At 42.2% G+C, this 16,781-nt stretch overlaps 1 protein-coding gene across 4 annotated transcripts in view; it reads right to left on the reverse strand.

The window, feature by feature from the left end:
• Positions 1 to 810: 810 nt before the first annotated feature.
• LOC133411326 (zinc finger E-box-binding homeobox 1-like) overlaps positions 811 to 16,781 on the reverse strand; it is a 38,611-nt gene continuing 22,640 nt past the window's right edge. For all 4 annotated transcript variants that reach the window (XM_061693561.1, XM_061693563.1, XM_061693562.1 and 1 more), the window contains 6 exons: positions 14,447 to 14,659; positions 13,154 to 13,353; positions 11,446 to 11,569; positions 6,796 to 8,480; positions 5,372 to 5,528; positions 811 to 4,741 (listed from right to left, as the gene is read on the reverse strand). In XM_061693561.1, coding sequence (XP_061549545.1) covers positions 4,071 to 4,741; positions 5,372 to 5,528; positions 6,796 to 8,480; positions 11,446 to 11,569; positions 13,154 to 13,353; positions 14,447 to 14,659 — 3,050 coding nt within the window. In that variant the 3' untranslated portion in view covers positions 811 to 4,070. The remainder of the gene's footprint in view (positions 4,742 to 5,371; positions 5,529 to 6,795; positions 8,481 to 11,445; positions 11,570 to 13,153; positions 13,354 to 14,446; positions 14,660 to 16,781) is intronic.

Consider the following 16,781-nt stretch of genomic DNA (forward strand, 5'->3'; position numbering starts at 1 on the left):
GTATGTATCTTTTAGAAACCAGCTTTCTTTGACGTTTTTTAAGGGTGTGAGGGGGTGCACAAAACTTGTTGAAAGCAAAAAACTGTTTGCAAAAGACTCATTTATGACAAAATCTTCATTGACTTCCACTGAGGCTTGTTTGATTTTCGAAATCAGCTTTTCTATTTTTTTTTTTTTAAGGGTGTGGATATGGGTAGAAGGGGTGCGCCAACTCTTGTCGGAATATTGAAGGGGATGCATGGCTTAAAAAGAACATTGTTCTATGATGTAAATGTCACTGCACTTACGGTAATCCAATTAATTTGCTATAGACTGCCTTTTTCGAGTGTGTTCACGGGAGACGGGGTGCACCAACTTGTTTAAGGGGCTGCTAAGGTTTAAAGGTTTGGGACTCATCTGACAAAATCGTCATATATGTCCCCTCGTGCTTTGAGAAATAAGCTTTTTTCTATATTTTTCAAGGATGTGTGCAGGAATGAGGGGTTACACCAACTCTTGGAATATGGAAGGGGTGGATGGCATAAAAGGTTCGGGGACGCTATTTCCACTAATCCTTGTGTATAACTTGTAATAAGCTTTCTTTTATGTTTTTAAGGGTATGTGCGAGGGATAAAGGGGTGCACCAATTTTTTTAAGGGAGTGTGCATCTTAAAAAAGGTCGGGAAAGACTAATTTGAGTCATTTGTATTGCATGTTTTTTCCCCCCCATTAGAATGTTTTTTTCTTGATGTTTGTTCCATCAAAGTTAAGGTGGGATGATTTCCGATTTTGAAAACATTAAGGCGAAGACAACGAATTCAGAGATGCAGTCACGTTTATTGTGAAGGGACAAACATTATAAAAGGAACAAATGTGATGCAATGATGGCACGACAAAAACAAGAAGAGGGGAAAAAAATGATAAAAGCAAAAAAACAAACAAAAAAAGGTTGGAGCTTCATCGCATGCGTTTTTAATCAGTAGCTTCATAACGACGTGTAACACTTTCATTTGGCTTTTTCTTCATTGTTTTTGAACACATTAATAGAATTCAAGATGAGTATTTTTACTTTTTATTATTTTTTTTCCTAATTTTTTCTGTAAAACCAACTCAGAAAGTCCCAGAACTACACGGTGGGCTGAGCTTGTTTGATTTGTTGTTTTTCATACTAAAATATATTATCGATTCATCCTACAGTCATGTACACTACCAATAATAAAGCGTAATAAATAACCGTCAAAAGGAAAATACAAAAAAGACATAAATATATATATAAAAAAAAGTTGTGTAAAGAGTTTTTAATACTGGCTTTGTTAAAAACGCGCTCAAATCCAACAACAAAAGAAATACTGTTTTGGTAAAGTAATAAACAGGAAAAACCAGGCGAGCGCCACGTTCGCGAACGTTTGCCACCCAAAGTGCGGGACAGCGCGCCGACATTTTCAACCGGAACAAGTGCACAAATGGGATAAAATAAAATTAAGCGTTATTGTCAAGTCGTTTTAGATCTGAAATTAAACTTAAACAAAACTGTGAAAATAAAAGTTTTACAAAAGAAAATCATTACCAAAAAAAATAAAAAAAATTGGTGTAGCTAATTCTTTAAAAGTGAGGTTGTAAACCTGAGCTTCGTCTACTTCACAATGGAAACAAGATCAGGAAAATATTTACTTACATTTTTGTTCAAACAAACTTGAGCTTTTATTACTTTATGAATCACAATGAAATTCTTTAAAAAATGCAAACATCGTTGAAGTGCGCGAGCATAATATATACATAATTTGAATTCTGTATATTTTTTTTTATGTAAACGTGAACTTTTACCACTTTACAACAAAGGACAATAAGTTTTAAAAAGATTCGTTAGAAATTGTGTAGCCAAACCATTTTAAAAACTTTTAAAATGGAGCTAATTACAAATGATTCGAGGAAAAAAATATTTGTTTTTTAAAATCACATAAATTGTGGTTGATTTCTGTTTTTATGAAGTAATCTTGTAAACTGGAGTTTTTACTTCTTTGTAATGGAAGACTACATTTAAAAAAAACCAAAAAAAGGTAAACAGTTGCAAATTAAAAAATAGAATTCTAATAAAAAGAACTGAAAATTAAATTGTGTAGCAAACTAGTTGATTTAATAAGTTAAACAAACACTATTTCCTCACAAATTGAAATTAAGGTTCAGGATTTTTTTAGCAAGAATTTTCAAAATGTTGGCCGTGATTTTACAAAGAAATTGCAAATCTCTAAAATCGTGAAGCCGATTGAAAAAATTTATCTTGTAAACTTGAGCTTGTTCCTGTTCCAATAATTGTTATATTTAATTAAATATACAAACATTTGAAAACGTGCAGCAATATTAATTATAAAAAAATACAAGTTTTACTGCTTTATGAATCGTAATGAAATATGAAAAAAAAAAAAAAAAACGTGTAGTAGATTTTATTCAATGTAAAAAAAAAAACAACAAAAAAACCAATCGTAGATATTTTTTTATTTTAAATGTAAACTTGAACTTTTACTGCTTTACAAAACGCACTGAAATGTTTGGGGTAAAACTCCAGAAAATTGTTAAAATTGTGTTACTACTAAAACTGTCAACTTTACTGTTTACAAATCGCAATGACTTAAAACATTTAGGGCATATATCATTAACACTGTGTCGTTGATTTTCATTTTATTTTAGAGATGAGCTTTTACTGCTTTTGAGACGTAATACAGTATTTAAAAAAAATACGAAAATCATTACAATTACGTAAATAATTTGACATGCATGCTGTTTGGCGGCTGTGGTTAACGGGTGGTCATACGGGTGTGAACGTGGCGCTGGGCGCTTGTAACAGATAAAGAAACCATCGTACGAAACGTGTGTAAAGTAACAGGTAACGTACAGTAACAGACGCATGTTAACACCCTCCACGCGAGTGGGGAGACGACAACAACAATGTTCAATGGCACTTTAACAGCACGCAAGTCTTGCATAAGGCAGGGGCGCCGCCCATTTTGCTCGTGGGTGGGTGGGGGACATTTTTTTTTTTTTCCTTTTCCTTAAGGCTAACAGTCAAAAATAAAAACAAACGCCAGCTTACGTCAGCTAATGGCATATAACACTGAAAGGGTGACAATGGGGGAAAACCGTAGTGCAGCGCTTTTTGTTCGTAGAACTCAAGGAAAATACTGATGTCGGAAACATTGGCAACCCAAAAAAATATAAGTCAAATTAGTAACACGAAGGAAAGTGTCTATAAACAAACATTTGTAACACTGATATTTGCAAGAGAAAGAAAAGAGTTTAGGCACACCTAGGTGTTTGGACACAGTAGTGGACCGTTAAAAGCAGCCAACCGCCGCCGGAGCCAGAGTCGGACCCAGATCTGGAACTGCAGCTGGAACTGAAGTCGGAGTCAGAGCCTGATGTCAGACTGTAAATGGACCCCCATAAAATATGAACCCACCAACTCCTAAAATATTCACTTAAAAACATACAGATCTTTTATGTTGCGTGAACCGGGCATTTGCAAAATCACCAAATCATAGATTTTCTTTTGAGGGGGAACCTATCCGCTGTTATTCTGTTTCTTTGCTTAAGCCAAACCAAATAAAAGTATTAATTTGGTGCAAAACAAAACAAAACAAAACAAAAAAAAAACTGATGACGTGACCTAAGGAGCTTGATTTAGGCAAAAGCAGTGCTTTGACCCCAGCTCGTGGCATCGTGGTGCCAAGAAACTACTGTGAAGTGAGTTTCATTGGGACAAAATTAGTGCTTTGGTGCCATCTCGTGGCATGTATAGGTAATGCTAAACCTTTTTGGGGCGTAAGGGGGTCATTACTTCCGTGATAAAAAGAAAATTAACTAAATGACTACAAATAGCATATATTACTGACTCTAACCGATCGAGAACATTAAATGATTTTCTTGATATGCAAATTTTGGTGGGGCAGCCATAGGGTGGGTTAATTTTTAAAAGGGTTCATATTCCATACGACACCTGATCTGGAGGCCAGACCTAGAACCGGAACCGGAGTCAAAGCCAGAGTTAGATCTGGAGCTGTGGCTCTCAAAAGTGTCCCGAAGGGGGGAGGGTTGGCTTATTTGGTGTCCGTCACAGCTTGATCGTCGGAGGATTCCTCACTGTCCGACCAGTCCCTGATGCTTTTGTAAGTGCAGTCCGCCATCTGCTCAAGGTTGACGCCGGCTGCCTCCGCCTTGTCCGCTACGGGGGGCTCCGGCGTCTGCTCGTCTTTCAGTTCCACCTCTACCACCTGGCACGCAAACTCATCCACATCGAGGTTTTTCTCCTTTTCTTCTTCATGCTCTTCTTCTTTTTCATCATCTTTTTCCACGTTGTCTTCTTCGTCGTCGTCGTCGCCGTCGTCGTCGTCGTCATCAAAGTTGCCCTCGTAGATCTCGCACTCGCCGTCGTCCACCTGTACGACCCGGATGTCGTCGACACACATGGCTTCGTCGTCGTCCTCGCTTTCGCCGACGTCCGAGTCCAGCGTGGCGGTCGGACTTCCCACGACGACGGCGGCGGCGGTGGCGTCTGCGTCCGGGCTGGAGCCATAATCGGAGCCGTCCCGCTTGCAGTAGGAGTAGCGGTGGTTCATGTGCTGAGAGTAGGAGCCCGAGTGCGAGAAGCGCTTTCCGCACTTGTTGCACTGGTAGGGTTTCTCGCCGGAATGCAGGCGCGAATGCTCAATAAGATGATGCTTGTGCTTGAAGGCCTTGTGGCACACTGGACACTCATGAGGACGCTTTCCTGCAATCCAAAAAAAAAAAACATCGGCTCGATGCAGAGGTCAACTCATTAACGTGAGCCACTTTGCACTCAGTATTTGTACTTGTGTGAGTTAGCTGTACTCAACACATTCAGAATCCGTTTTTTAATGGTACCAAAACCAGTCTCTGGCTTGTCTATTACTTTGTCTTCGCAATTAAATGTCTTACCGACATTCAGTTTAGTTCATATTTGACCAGCTATGGGTTAGCTAAACTGTGAGGTTACTGGAGCTTACCTGTCTTTGTGGATTTTGTAGTGAGGGAAGACGTTAGATATCTTTTTGCTTTGAGATAAAAACCTTGCATGTTCCCATTCTCTTTTTCTTGATTTTATTAAAAATATAATCCTTGAATCCAAATGTAAAAATCTTCTGAGCTCCCTCAATGGGAGGTGGCAACGACACTTCGCCACATGGCCTACTGGTGGGTTACCAGGTTTGCACGGACTACACAAAAAAAAAAAAAAAAAAAAACACCTTTCTAAGGAAAATAAGACAAATGGCAGACTACCTCAAAAATGCAAATTTTGTGTCCCAAAAATCCTAAAATTGGCTACTGAGATCTGAGACAAGTCCCCCACCTCTGGGTCAGACCACCAGGTAGGACGTACCTGTGTGTTCATATTTGTGCCTGAGTAAGGAGCTCCCCTTCTGGAAGGCCTTGTTGCACAGGTCGCAAGCGTAGACGCCGTTTTCCAGACGGGGCTTCTTCATTAGCGACATCTCCCTTTGTTCGTCCGCCGCGCCATCGGAGCTCACTTCCGGTGTCTGCACGGAAAAACACAAGAAAACTTCAAGTGGGATTAGCTTCAAATACCCTTTCGGAGTTGGAGCCAAGTCGTTTTTTTTAAACAGGTTACTCGACTTTATTCCTGCAGTGCTTCGGGACTTGGTTCCTGTTAAGACGTTGCTTGGTAGATTCTTTATTTTATTTTTTTTTGCTGTTTTGAGCCAAAATTTGGGTTAAGAGCAATCTCCAGATGTGCTGCCACTTGAATTAAGTGAAAAAGAAAATAGAGCAATCAAGGTACAGCCATGCCCGTGTGTGTGGGCAAGGACAGCCACATAGACTGAGGCACTTTCAGTCGTTTACTGAACTGTCAAACACAAATACAAAATAAGAACACTTGCAAGGAGTTCCTGTCCCGCACCCAGACGCTCAAACTGAAATCAACTCGTGACATCAATCACTCAGCCACGCATCTTAAAACACAAATACAGTATGGAATTATACTATGTGAAACCAGTTTATTCCTTAAAATTCTCTTTTGTTTTATTACCTTTTATACAGTGGACGACTGGTTAGCACATCTGCACATCCCCAAAACATGCATGGTAGTTTAATTGAAGACCCTCTATCGCCCATCAGTGTGAATGTGAGTGCAAATATTTGGTTGTTTCTATGTGCCCTGCGATTGGCTGGCAACCAGTTCAGGGTGTACCCCGCCCCTCGCCCAAAGTCAGCTGAGATTGGCGCCAACACACCCGTGACCCTAGTGAGGAAAAGCGGAAAATGGATGGATGTTTTTATACAATATCGTGCTATTTTCTTTATTGAAAAGACGTTTAAAAAAAACACCAAAAAAAACATGGTGGAACGATTAATGATATTTCATTTCCATGAGAAATATTGATTTAATATAAGAGTAAATTGATTAATAAGCGTCACTGACGGTGTAGTGGTACACTCGCTTGACTTTGGTGCAGGCAGCGAGGGTTCAGTACCCAATCAGTGACGGTGTGAATGCAAGTGCAAATGGTTGTCCGTGTCGATAGGTGCCCTGCGACTGACTGGCGACCAGTTCAGGGCGTAGTCCGCCTTCCGCCCGAAGTCAGCTGGGATAGGCTCCGGCACCCTGTGACCCTAACCAGGATAAGCGGTGTTGAAAATGGATGGATGGATGATTTATAAGATTTAAAACAGAAGGAAATAAACTCCTACGTCAAGGTGCCAATGTAAAAGCAAACGGCTTATGGAGTGACACAAGGTTCTGTACTAAAATGACTGCTGTTGATAACTCGAAGATGGTATTACCTTGTGTCCGTTGAGCACGACCGTCTTCGCCGCGGTTCCAGCCGAGTTGGCGTAGGTGTAGGTGAGCTGTGGGATGAGAATGGTCCGCTTGGCCGAGTCCCCGAGGGCGCCAAGGCAGCCAACCGGGCCCTGACCTGTGATGGCCACCAAGGTGGGCAGCTGTGAGGTGGGTATGATGTTGACGGCGGTTCGGCGCGTCTGAGGCGTGGCCACATAGATAGTGCGACCACCCACCTGCTCCTTCCTTAGGCAGGCTAGGGTCACAGGCTGGGGTGTTTTTTTGGCAGGTGAGGTGTCCTCTGGGAGTGCAGCAGATGTGGGAGCGGGCACCTGTTTCGGGAGGGACAGGTCCAAGGGTTCGGCCTGGGAGTCCAGAGCCTCGGGGTCCTCTGGCTCGCTTTTGATGATGACCAAGTCGCTGGTGTTTAACGACGGGGATTCAGATGGGGATTGACATGAGGCTTGTTTGGTGGCCTCTGACTCACAGTTTAGAGGTTCAGTCTGTTTGGACGCCGCCTGGTCTTGACAGATTTTTCTTCCAGAGTTCATCTTGGCAAACCACTTCCGCACCACGTCCACGGGAATCCTAACAGAGTCTGATATCTTCTCTAGCTCTTCTTGGTCAGGGTTGGAGTTGGAGGCGAAGTAGGTCTTAAGGAGGGTCAGGAGATCATCCACAGCTGGCTCCTGCTCTAGCGTCACACCGGCGTCGCTGAGCAAGGCGGCGAAGGATGGGTCCAAGGCGGCCGAGTCCACCGCCTCCCCGTTGGCCGCCTTGTGGTGCTGGAGCAAGTGCAACGCCTCCAGGTTCTCGGGGCACTCGTCGCACAGTGAACAAGTACCGGATCCGGTGTCGGGTGGCAGCCCCTCGGCTTCTTCAGTCTTGATGCTCTTCAATTGGTCTGTTTTTGTTTCTGTGATGAGCACCGACTCTTCGGGCTCCTCCTTCACCAGGCTGAGGTCAACCTTGGGACTGGGTGGCTTGTCAGTTTTGGTCGGGATGGGTGCAGCCGGGACCAGGTTGTTTTTGACAAGAAGCGGCATGGGTTGGGTGGTGCTGGCAGTAGTAGTAGCGGTGGTGACAGGTGCGGGTCCGATGCTGTAGTTGATGATGATCTTGGTGGTCCCATCGTGGTCAACGAAGGCGGGCAGGCTAATGATCTGCTGCTGAGGTTGCTGGACCACGATCCCCGGCTTCCCCTGCACCGCAGACCCATTGGCGGTCCCCAGAACCTGCCTCAAAACGTTCCCATCCAAAGCCAGTTTCAGGACGTTCTGCAGGTCACTCAGATTGATGTTGATGGGGGGCACCAGCCCCACAGTGGGAAGCACCATAGCTACGCCCTGGGATAGGGGTTGGAGCTGGGGCGCCGCCCCATTGGCCGATGGTGCCGACGCCACAGCCGGCTTGCAGGGCACCTCGGTCGCTTCTGATTTGATTTGCGTGACGGGGAGCTGCTCTTGGAGGGGTTTGCTTTCCGGCTTCTCCGTTACGACCACGCGGCCAGAGGTCACGGCAACCCCCGGGATGTCAGCAACGGGCGGCAGTGACTTGACGGACTTGCGGGCCAGGCCGTTGGGGGCGCTGGCCGCACTCACGCACTTCTTGCTGCTGATGTGCGAGCTGTACGAGCCAGAGTGTGAGAATCGCTTCTTGCAGTTGGCACACTCGTATGGTTTCTCACCTGGAAAGCAAAAAAATTAAAATTTTAAATAAATATAAAACATTGATAAAACAGAACTCCCTGCAATGTCACAGAACGACACAATTTCATGTCATAGGTCTGCCAGAGCAAGAACCCTATTGTATTTTTTTCAGAATATGTTCAGTGGTGTCCAAGATACATGAATTTAGCATTTGAACGTCAAAAAAAAGTTTTCCATTTCAGTATCGCAACTTTCAACAGATTATCTATGTCAGAACAAGAACCCTATTGCTTTTGAGAGATCTTTTTAGACAAAAGGTACTTGAGAGCTGGGATGAAAAGTAAAATCTATTCGAACATGAACAGTTTGTTCTGTGTGTATGTGAAAACAAGAACCATATTTGAGACATCTTTAGTCAAAAAGTACATGAGGTAGCTGGCATCAAAGGTAAAAATCAGCAATGCTTGTCACTTCTCTACCAGCAAACTTTTCAACCAATCTCGGAACCGAAACAGGTTAATGTTCAAAGACTTCTCAGGGTCTCGGGTTTCTTGAACCTATTGATTTTGAGAGGCCTTCAGCCCCAAAATACTAGGTAAATCTGTTTTGCGTGTCATTTTTCTACTTGTTAAATGTTAAACCAATTTCTGAACTTTAACAGCTTATTGTTGCGGTGGCAAACCAAGAACCCTATTGCAGTGGTGGGACGTAACGAAGTACTCGTACTTCAATACTGTTTTGTACTTCAATACTCTGTACTTTTCTCAAGTATTTATCTTTCTGACACCTTTTTATTTTTACTCCTTACGTTTTACACAGAAATATCTGTACTTTCTACCCCTTACATTTTAAAAATTTGCTTGTTACTTTTAAAACCTTCTCAAGTTAGCGACGACGCGATGCAAAAGGCAGAATGCCGAAAAACAGGAAATCGAAAGTAAAGTCAACCCACTGATCATAGACATTGTAGATACGACACTCCTGTTTGAGCCACGTGCCTGTGACAATGCTAAGCTAGTGGGGGAAAGTATCAGTGCATTCCATGCATAACTAAGTTAGTGGGGGCAAAGTGTCGGCAGATTCCATGTTTGCGGATGGCAGGTCGGAAACCAAAATAACAAAGATGCCTGCACACTGTGCTGCGTACGGTTCGTACAATCACTCTGAACTTGGATTAACCTTTCATAGGTAAGAATGATTTTTTGTTTTACTCTTTTTTTCCCAAAGGTGCCTGCAATGAATGAACCGTGATAGTTTTTTAGAATCTTAGCTTGTCGAAGTCAGGCTCGCTGGCAGTCACTTTTCGAGCAATAAAATACCTCCAACACATTTATTTGCGCACTGCCAAAACAAAACCGTAAACAAAAATCATAATAATAACCTGTTTGAAAAAATAAAAAGAAAACTAGCTTTTTTATTTTTAACTATTTATGTTGTACTGTATATATCTTTATTTCAATAGTCCAAATAAATGCTCGTCTTTTCATTTAATTTTTGTTTGTATTTGTTTTGTCCATTGTGCCCACCAGAGAAAGCATGCAAATCATGTGGAGAGATACAGTACAAAAATATCTAACTAACAGGTGTCAAACTCAAGGCCCGGGGCCCACATCTGTCCCGCCCCATCATTTTATGTGACCCATAACAGCAAATGATTTGCTTAATCTTGAAGGATTCTCACTAAAATCCATCCATCCATTTTCTGAACCGTTTTTCCTCACGTGCTGGAGCCTATCTTTGGGGCGAGAGGCGGTGTACGCCCTGAACTGGTCGCCACCCAATCGCAGGGCACATAGAAACAAACAACAGTTCGCACTCACATTCACACCTACGGGCAATTTAGAGTCTTCAGTTAACCTACATGCATGTTTTTGGGATGTGGGAGGAAACCGGAGTACTCAGAGAAAACCCACGCATGCACGGGGAGAACATGTAAACTTCACACAGGCGGGGTCGGGATTTGAACCCCGGTCCTCAGAACTGTGAGGCAGATGTGCTAACCAATAGTCTGCCGTGCCATTGGATTCTCACTAAAATTTGTACCTAAATTTAAAATTGTCATTTGCAACATATAAGAGGAAATTGAGGACATTGAGATATTGCAAGAATTTTTTGTAAATAAACCCATTTTTACAGTAACTTTAACGAAAGCTGAACAAACAACATTTCAAAACTAGTTATCCGTCAATTTGTTGTGTATATGTAATACTATGATAAGGTGATGAAACATTTACATGGTTTCAGAGTCATAACGGTCCTCTGAGTGAAACTGTACAAAAAATGTGGCCCGGAACAAAAATGAGTTTGACACCCCTGATCTAATTACATGTACTCTATTATTGGGTTGAAAAAGGTAGATTTACTTTTTTACTTAAGTACATTTATAAGTGTGTACTTTTGTACCTTTACTTAAGGGAGTGGGTTCAGTACTTTTACCAGAGTTGGTTTTTTTTTGCCCGGCAGACTTGCAGCCTGGAGTTTTTAGCAGAGCTGTAGCGGACTCCGCTCTCAATCTGTGAGGACGGACGTGGCGCGTGTTCGAGTCCATATGTGGTTGAACCGACCACCGTGACTCAAAGTTGTATACATAGACGGCTTGTTGGCTTCATAGCTTACATAGAGCAAAAACAAATCTTTGATGTTGCGACAATTGCGTGCCAGGCATGACATGCATCAACGATTTTATAAAAATAAAAGTTATTCATCACCGATTTGCCTTAGACACAGTTGCCAGTGACTAATAATAAATATCCCTGTTTCACAAGGATTTTACTTCCACATTACCTTTCAAAAGGCTATGAGGTCCATGGATGAATGTGAAAAGTCAATGTGTGTGTGTGTGTGTGTGTGTGTGTATATATGGTTTTGATATAACCGATTTAAGAGTGTCAAATGCTTCAAAACAGTGAATCATTTTAGGCTAGTTGTCTCAAATGATTAATTGCTTCAGAAAGCCTCAGTTTCTCCATCCCTAGCAAGAACTCTATCAATTTTGCCACTCACCACTATGTATGCGCAGGTGCTCCTTCAGGTGGTGTTTGTACTTGAAGGCTTTGAAGCACTCTGTGCACTTGAACTTGCGAGGGCCTCCTCCACTTCCACCGCCACCGGACGACTGCACGTGACGCTGAGGCGGGGAAATAAAAGAGACACTCTCAGACACTGATGCAAGGAAAAGAAAAAAGAAACAGCGCTAACGGTCATGCTAATGCTAAAGAGAAGCGAGGAAGGTGAGCGCACGTGTCATCAAGTAGGAAATGGCCAAACTGAGCCAGACTGGTCCATTGGGATAAATAGATGGGGGTGGTTTCCAGAATAGTAGTGAGGGTGGACTACCAGGGGTCCAGCCAAAGGTTAAGAAACTAGTTGAAAAATGTTAACTATTAAAAATAATGTAAATGATTCTACTTGGACATAATAAAGGTTACGTTAAAAATAGTTTGTAAAAGAAGGTGGAGCGGAGGTAATTTGGTTGCACATGCAGCTTACTTAAGTTAATCATTCATGATTTTGGTCCGTATGCTTCCTCTCGTCTGTTTGACCTTTTAACTGTCAATCGTAACGCTAATCTGAGCTACACCAATAATTAACAATAAACGTCTGCTATTTTTGTTTGAAAATGGCTGTTTTGTACGGAGCCCCCCTGGTGCCAAGGTATGAGAAAAATAAAATTCATTGATAATCTGTTCCCTCAATTTAGTAATCTGTACCCTCAGTTTAGTAAATGTCTGGGGCTCCGTATACCTCTGTATATCTGTCAAGTGAAGTAAATTCTATTTGTATGTTATATTCTTACTCGTGTGAATTCTGTGTATAAATTGTCATGTCGTGATATATCCTACATCCCATTTTTCAACTGAAAGGCAATATTGCTGTAGTTCGAGGCGGTTGCTCATTATATAGCAGTACTAGCAGGACTGGCTACAATTAGCCTGCGTGTTTCCTAAACACAGTACTAAATTGAGGGTACAGATTACTAAATTGAGGGTACAGTTTACTAAACTGAGGGAACGGATTACTAAACTGAGGGAACAGATTATCAATGAATTTTATTTTTCTCATACCTTGGCACCAGGGGGGCTCCGTAGTTTTGGGGTAATTTGTCCATTTTCAAGGATCAAAGTTTTTCTTTTTTTTTTCTAAAAGCAGCACCCGAAGTCAGTTTCACTTAGCAGCATGGAATTTGGTAGGCATCTTTACCATGAGCAGACCCACAAAAAAGTTTCACAAACCTGTGCTGTACAACAAACAGGAAGTCTGCCATTTTGGTTTGAATATGGGGTTATTTTTGGCTATTTCCAAGTGTCCAAGTAATATTTTTTTTAATTCAGCCTCCAAAGCCAGTTACCCTTAGCATCATGAAATTTGGTCAGCATCTCTATCCTATGCTGTAAAACAAACACAAATCCAGCTATTTTAATTTGAAAATTTCATTTTGATGGTAATTTGGGCCATTTCCAAGGGTGCCAGTAAAATATATTAAAAAAAATATTCAGCCCCTGAAGCCAGTATTCCTTAGCAGCATAAAATTTGGTTGACACATCTATCAGGAGAAGAACCGCAAAAAAGTCTCAAGAACCTGTTTGGTAAAACGAACAGGAAGTCAGCCATTTCGTTTTAAAAGATGGCCATTTTGTTGAAATTTTGTTGGGCAAACTAATACTAGAAATTGTCACTAAATTGTGAAAAAAAGTTTCATTTTCATCACTACCTGCTCCTTGCTGCTCCGGTGGTGACTCATGTGCCTCTCGAGTTGCGAGCGGTATGTGAAGGTGTAGCTGCAGTGCGAGCATCTGTAGTTGTCTTCGCTGGTCTCGTGCCGGTACTTGATGTGTTCTTTCAGCGAAGCGTTGCGCTTGTAGCCTCGCGAGCAGTACGGACACGTGTGCAGCTGAAGGGAGTCTGGCGTGCCTGTTTGCAGAAACGCACGTTCATTCGTTGAAATATCAAAAATGTATTTGAAACACGTGTGTTAAGTTTTGACGAGAGCTCAGAATTTAACTGAATTCCCCTTTAGCTTAGGTTAAAGACTTTGACGTTTACGAAAACACGCATGTTAGGTTAGTTGAAGACTGATAGTCTTATGTTTACCATAGCATCGTATGTTAGATTTCTAGTCTAAATATCTTCGATGTTTACGATAACTTTGAGGATAAGCGGGTTTGTTGATCTCAAATTTGTCCTCAATGTTTACAAAAATACACTTTCAATATTAAATCGGCTTTGATCTTTGCGAAAAACGTACATCACGTTCATTGAAAACCTGCCTTTGATGTTTACAAAAACAAATGTCAGGCTCACTGATGGCTAAAATTCATCTTCGATATGTCGTTCAAGACTATGAATCATCAATGTTGATGAGAATTTAGTGACTCTAAACCGCCTTTGAGGTAAACACCTACGATAGTTTAGTTGAAGATTAATTCATCTTCAGTGTTTACGAAAATCTGCGATTGGCTGGCAACCAGTTCATGGTGTACCCCGCCTCCTGCCCGACGATAGCTGGGATAGGCGACTCAGATAGATGGATGGATGTTTACGAAAATATGTAAATTGAGTTAGTTGAAGACTGTAAATCGTAAATTTTCAATATGATTGAAAACCCATGCATTGACTCGAAATTGATTATAACAAAAACGTACTTTAGTTTGTTTCAACTCAAATGCGTCGATGTTTACAAAACCTTGTGCAACAAGTTAACTGGAGACTGCATCACCTTTGATATCTACGAAAATGTTTCGGGTTCACTGAAGAATATCAATTCTTCAGTATTTCATGAAAAAAGAGACGCTAAATCATCTTTGATGTGTAGGAAAACACTTTCACTTTAAATTGTCATTGAAGTTGACAAAATATGTTCGGTTTTCTGAAGACAAAATTGCTTTACCATCATTAGCTATCGTTCCCAAAAATCGAAAGTGATGTTTATTGAAGACTTAATCATCATTGATGTTTACATAACCGAGTAGATGACTAATTGCTACACAATTTCTGCTTGTACTACCGTTTTCGTCCACGCCCCCCGTCTCCGCAGGACTCTGCTGATCATCGGGGGCTTCTGGGTAGATAACAGCCGTGTCTCCTTTCTGGAGGATCTCCTCCACCACCACTTCTTTCTTCACTCCACACTGCGGCTCCAACTCTCCTCCTCTTCCTCCACCATCTTCTTCTTCTTCTTCTTCTTCTTCTTCTCCTCCGGACACGCACTCCACTTTCACTGAAAACACCCAAATATGCTTTGAATCATTCCATCCTGACAAGAGCGTGTGTTGTTTCTGCACAGAGTCATCACTAGAGGGCGCCACAATCCAGGGTTAAGGTTTCAAATGAGGGTTTCAATGCAAGTGTTGGGGTTTCAAATCCAGGTTAGGGTCAATTTGTGTTGTTGTGGCTGGCGGAGACCCTGAAAATGGTGAGGAAATCCTTCCTTCTTTCATCCTTAATTCCTACATCCTTCCTTCCATCCATCCTTAATTCATTCCTCTATTCCTAATTTCTTTTCATATACAATTCTTGTTTCCATCCTTGCATCCTACCTCCATCCCTCCCTTTTTTCCTTGCTTCCATCTGTCTTTTCGCCATCTTTTTCTTGTTCCCTCCCTTCTTGTATTCCTCCTTTCCTCTCATCATTCTTTCCATCCCTCCTTTTATACATCCTGGTTGTTGTTCTTCTAACCTTTCCTTTTATACAGTCTTGTTCCCTTCCATCCTTTCGTACATCCTTGTTTCCCTCCTTCATCATCCTTTGTTCCTTCTCTCCTTCCTTTCATTTATCATCCTTCAGTCCTGACTTCCATCCTTCTTTCTTCCCTTCCAGTCTTCCTTCCATCTTTTCATCCATCCTTGTTTCTTTCCTTCCATTGTGGCATCCTTCCTTCCTCTCTGCCTTCCTTCCTTCTTCTGTCCCTCCTTTCTTTCTCACCATCCCTTTTTTTCCCTTCCTCTATTCTTTATTGCTTGGATCTTTCCTTCATCATTCCTCCCTTTCATCAGCATGATTTCTTTCCTATCCTTTCTCTCTTCCAACCCTTCAGCCTCCATTCTTATTACCTTCCATCCATCCTTTCATACAATCCTTGTTGCCTTCCTTCTATTCATCCGTCTTTCCTTCGTTCCTTTCATACATTCCTTTACCTTCTTTCCTTCCCTTCTCCCTCCCTTCCTCCTTCCATCCATCCTTATTGCCTCTTTCCTACCTTCCTTCAATAAATTAATTTCAAAAGTCTAGAACTACCTTTAGCTCACATTAGCAATGCTCAGGTTTGTAGTCTCAGTTGCATGTTCTAGCCATGTTAGCAGGCTAGGCTAGACCAAGCTAAAGTAAGCTAAGATGAATGAAGATAAACTAAGATAAAATAAGCCTCTGTTGGGCTTGTTTACAGCCACGGCATCCCGAGTCAAGGTGTTGTTATTTTAATCTGGATTTTCCCACGTATGGAACATGCACAATGGCTGACAGACAGACATGCGTTGCGTCACCCGTGTCATGTGTTTTAGGAATGGGAACTGTGTGCAGGTGCGTGAGTGCGTGCGTGTATGTGTGTGTGTTGTTGAACTTTTTTTTCCCCCCTCTCAGAAGGTTTTCCGCATTGCCATGGAGACAAAGGATTATAATGGAAGCCAGACGAGCCCCTCTTCCTGCAAAAGCTCGGTCAGGGACAGGTGAAGCCAGCCGTGTGTGTGTGCGTGTGTTTAGCCACATGATCTGGGCTTCCCATGACCTCATCATCCCAATTTTTCCACATCTGCTTCCCTTCTTCAGTCGTCACCTCCACCTGCCGACACACCAGTGGTTCTTTTTCTTTCAAGTGCTTTCTTCAATTTTCTTTCTTTCTGTCTCAGTGCTTTGGTTCAAACTCTACATTTTCTTCACTTTTTACTTCCTGTGGGTATCCAATCACTTTTGTCCATATTTTCTTCATTTTTCTCAATTCCTTGAAGGTGTCCCAATATGTATGTCTTACCTTTTCTTCCTCCCTTCCCTCCTTTCATATATTCTTGATTTCTTTCTTCTATCCAATTAGGGGGCGATTCTAGGATAAGAGGTTTAAGGGTGTTGGGATTTCATTTTAACCCAAAAATGGGCTACAAACCTGTGCCAGTCAGCAAGGGCAGACTGGCGTACGGGGAGACTGGGGATATCCCCGGTGGACCGGTGGGACGATGGGCCAGTGGCCACAAGAGGAAGAAGCAAATGAAACAGAAAAGGGGGGGGGGGAGTCTAGCACCACAGCCGTCAGCCAACAAGCTTTGTTGTCCACTAGGAGGGGTGCGGGCGGGGGGTTAGTGTTGTGACTCGTGGGCCCATTGTTGCGATGAGAGGGTATACTGTACTTACA

The sequence above is a fragment of the Phycodurus eques genome, chromosome 13 (genome assembly GCF_024500275.1).
Source record: "Phycodurus eques isolate BA_2022a chromosome 13, UOR_Pequ_1.1, whole genome shotgun sequence".
Lineage (NCBI taxonomy): Eukaryota > Metazoa > Chordata > Actinopteri > Syngnathiformes > Syngnathidae > Phycodurus > Phycodurus eques.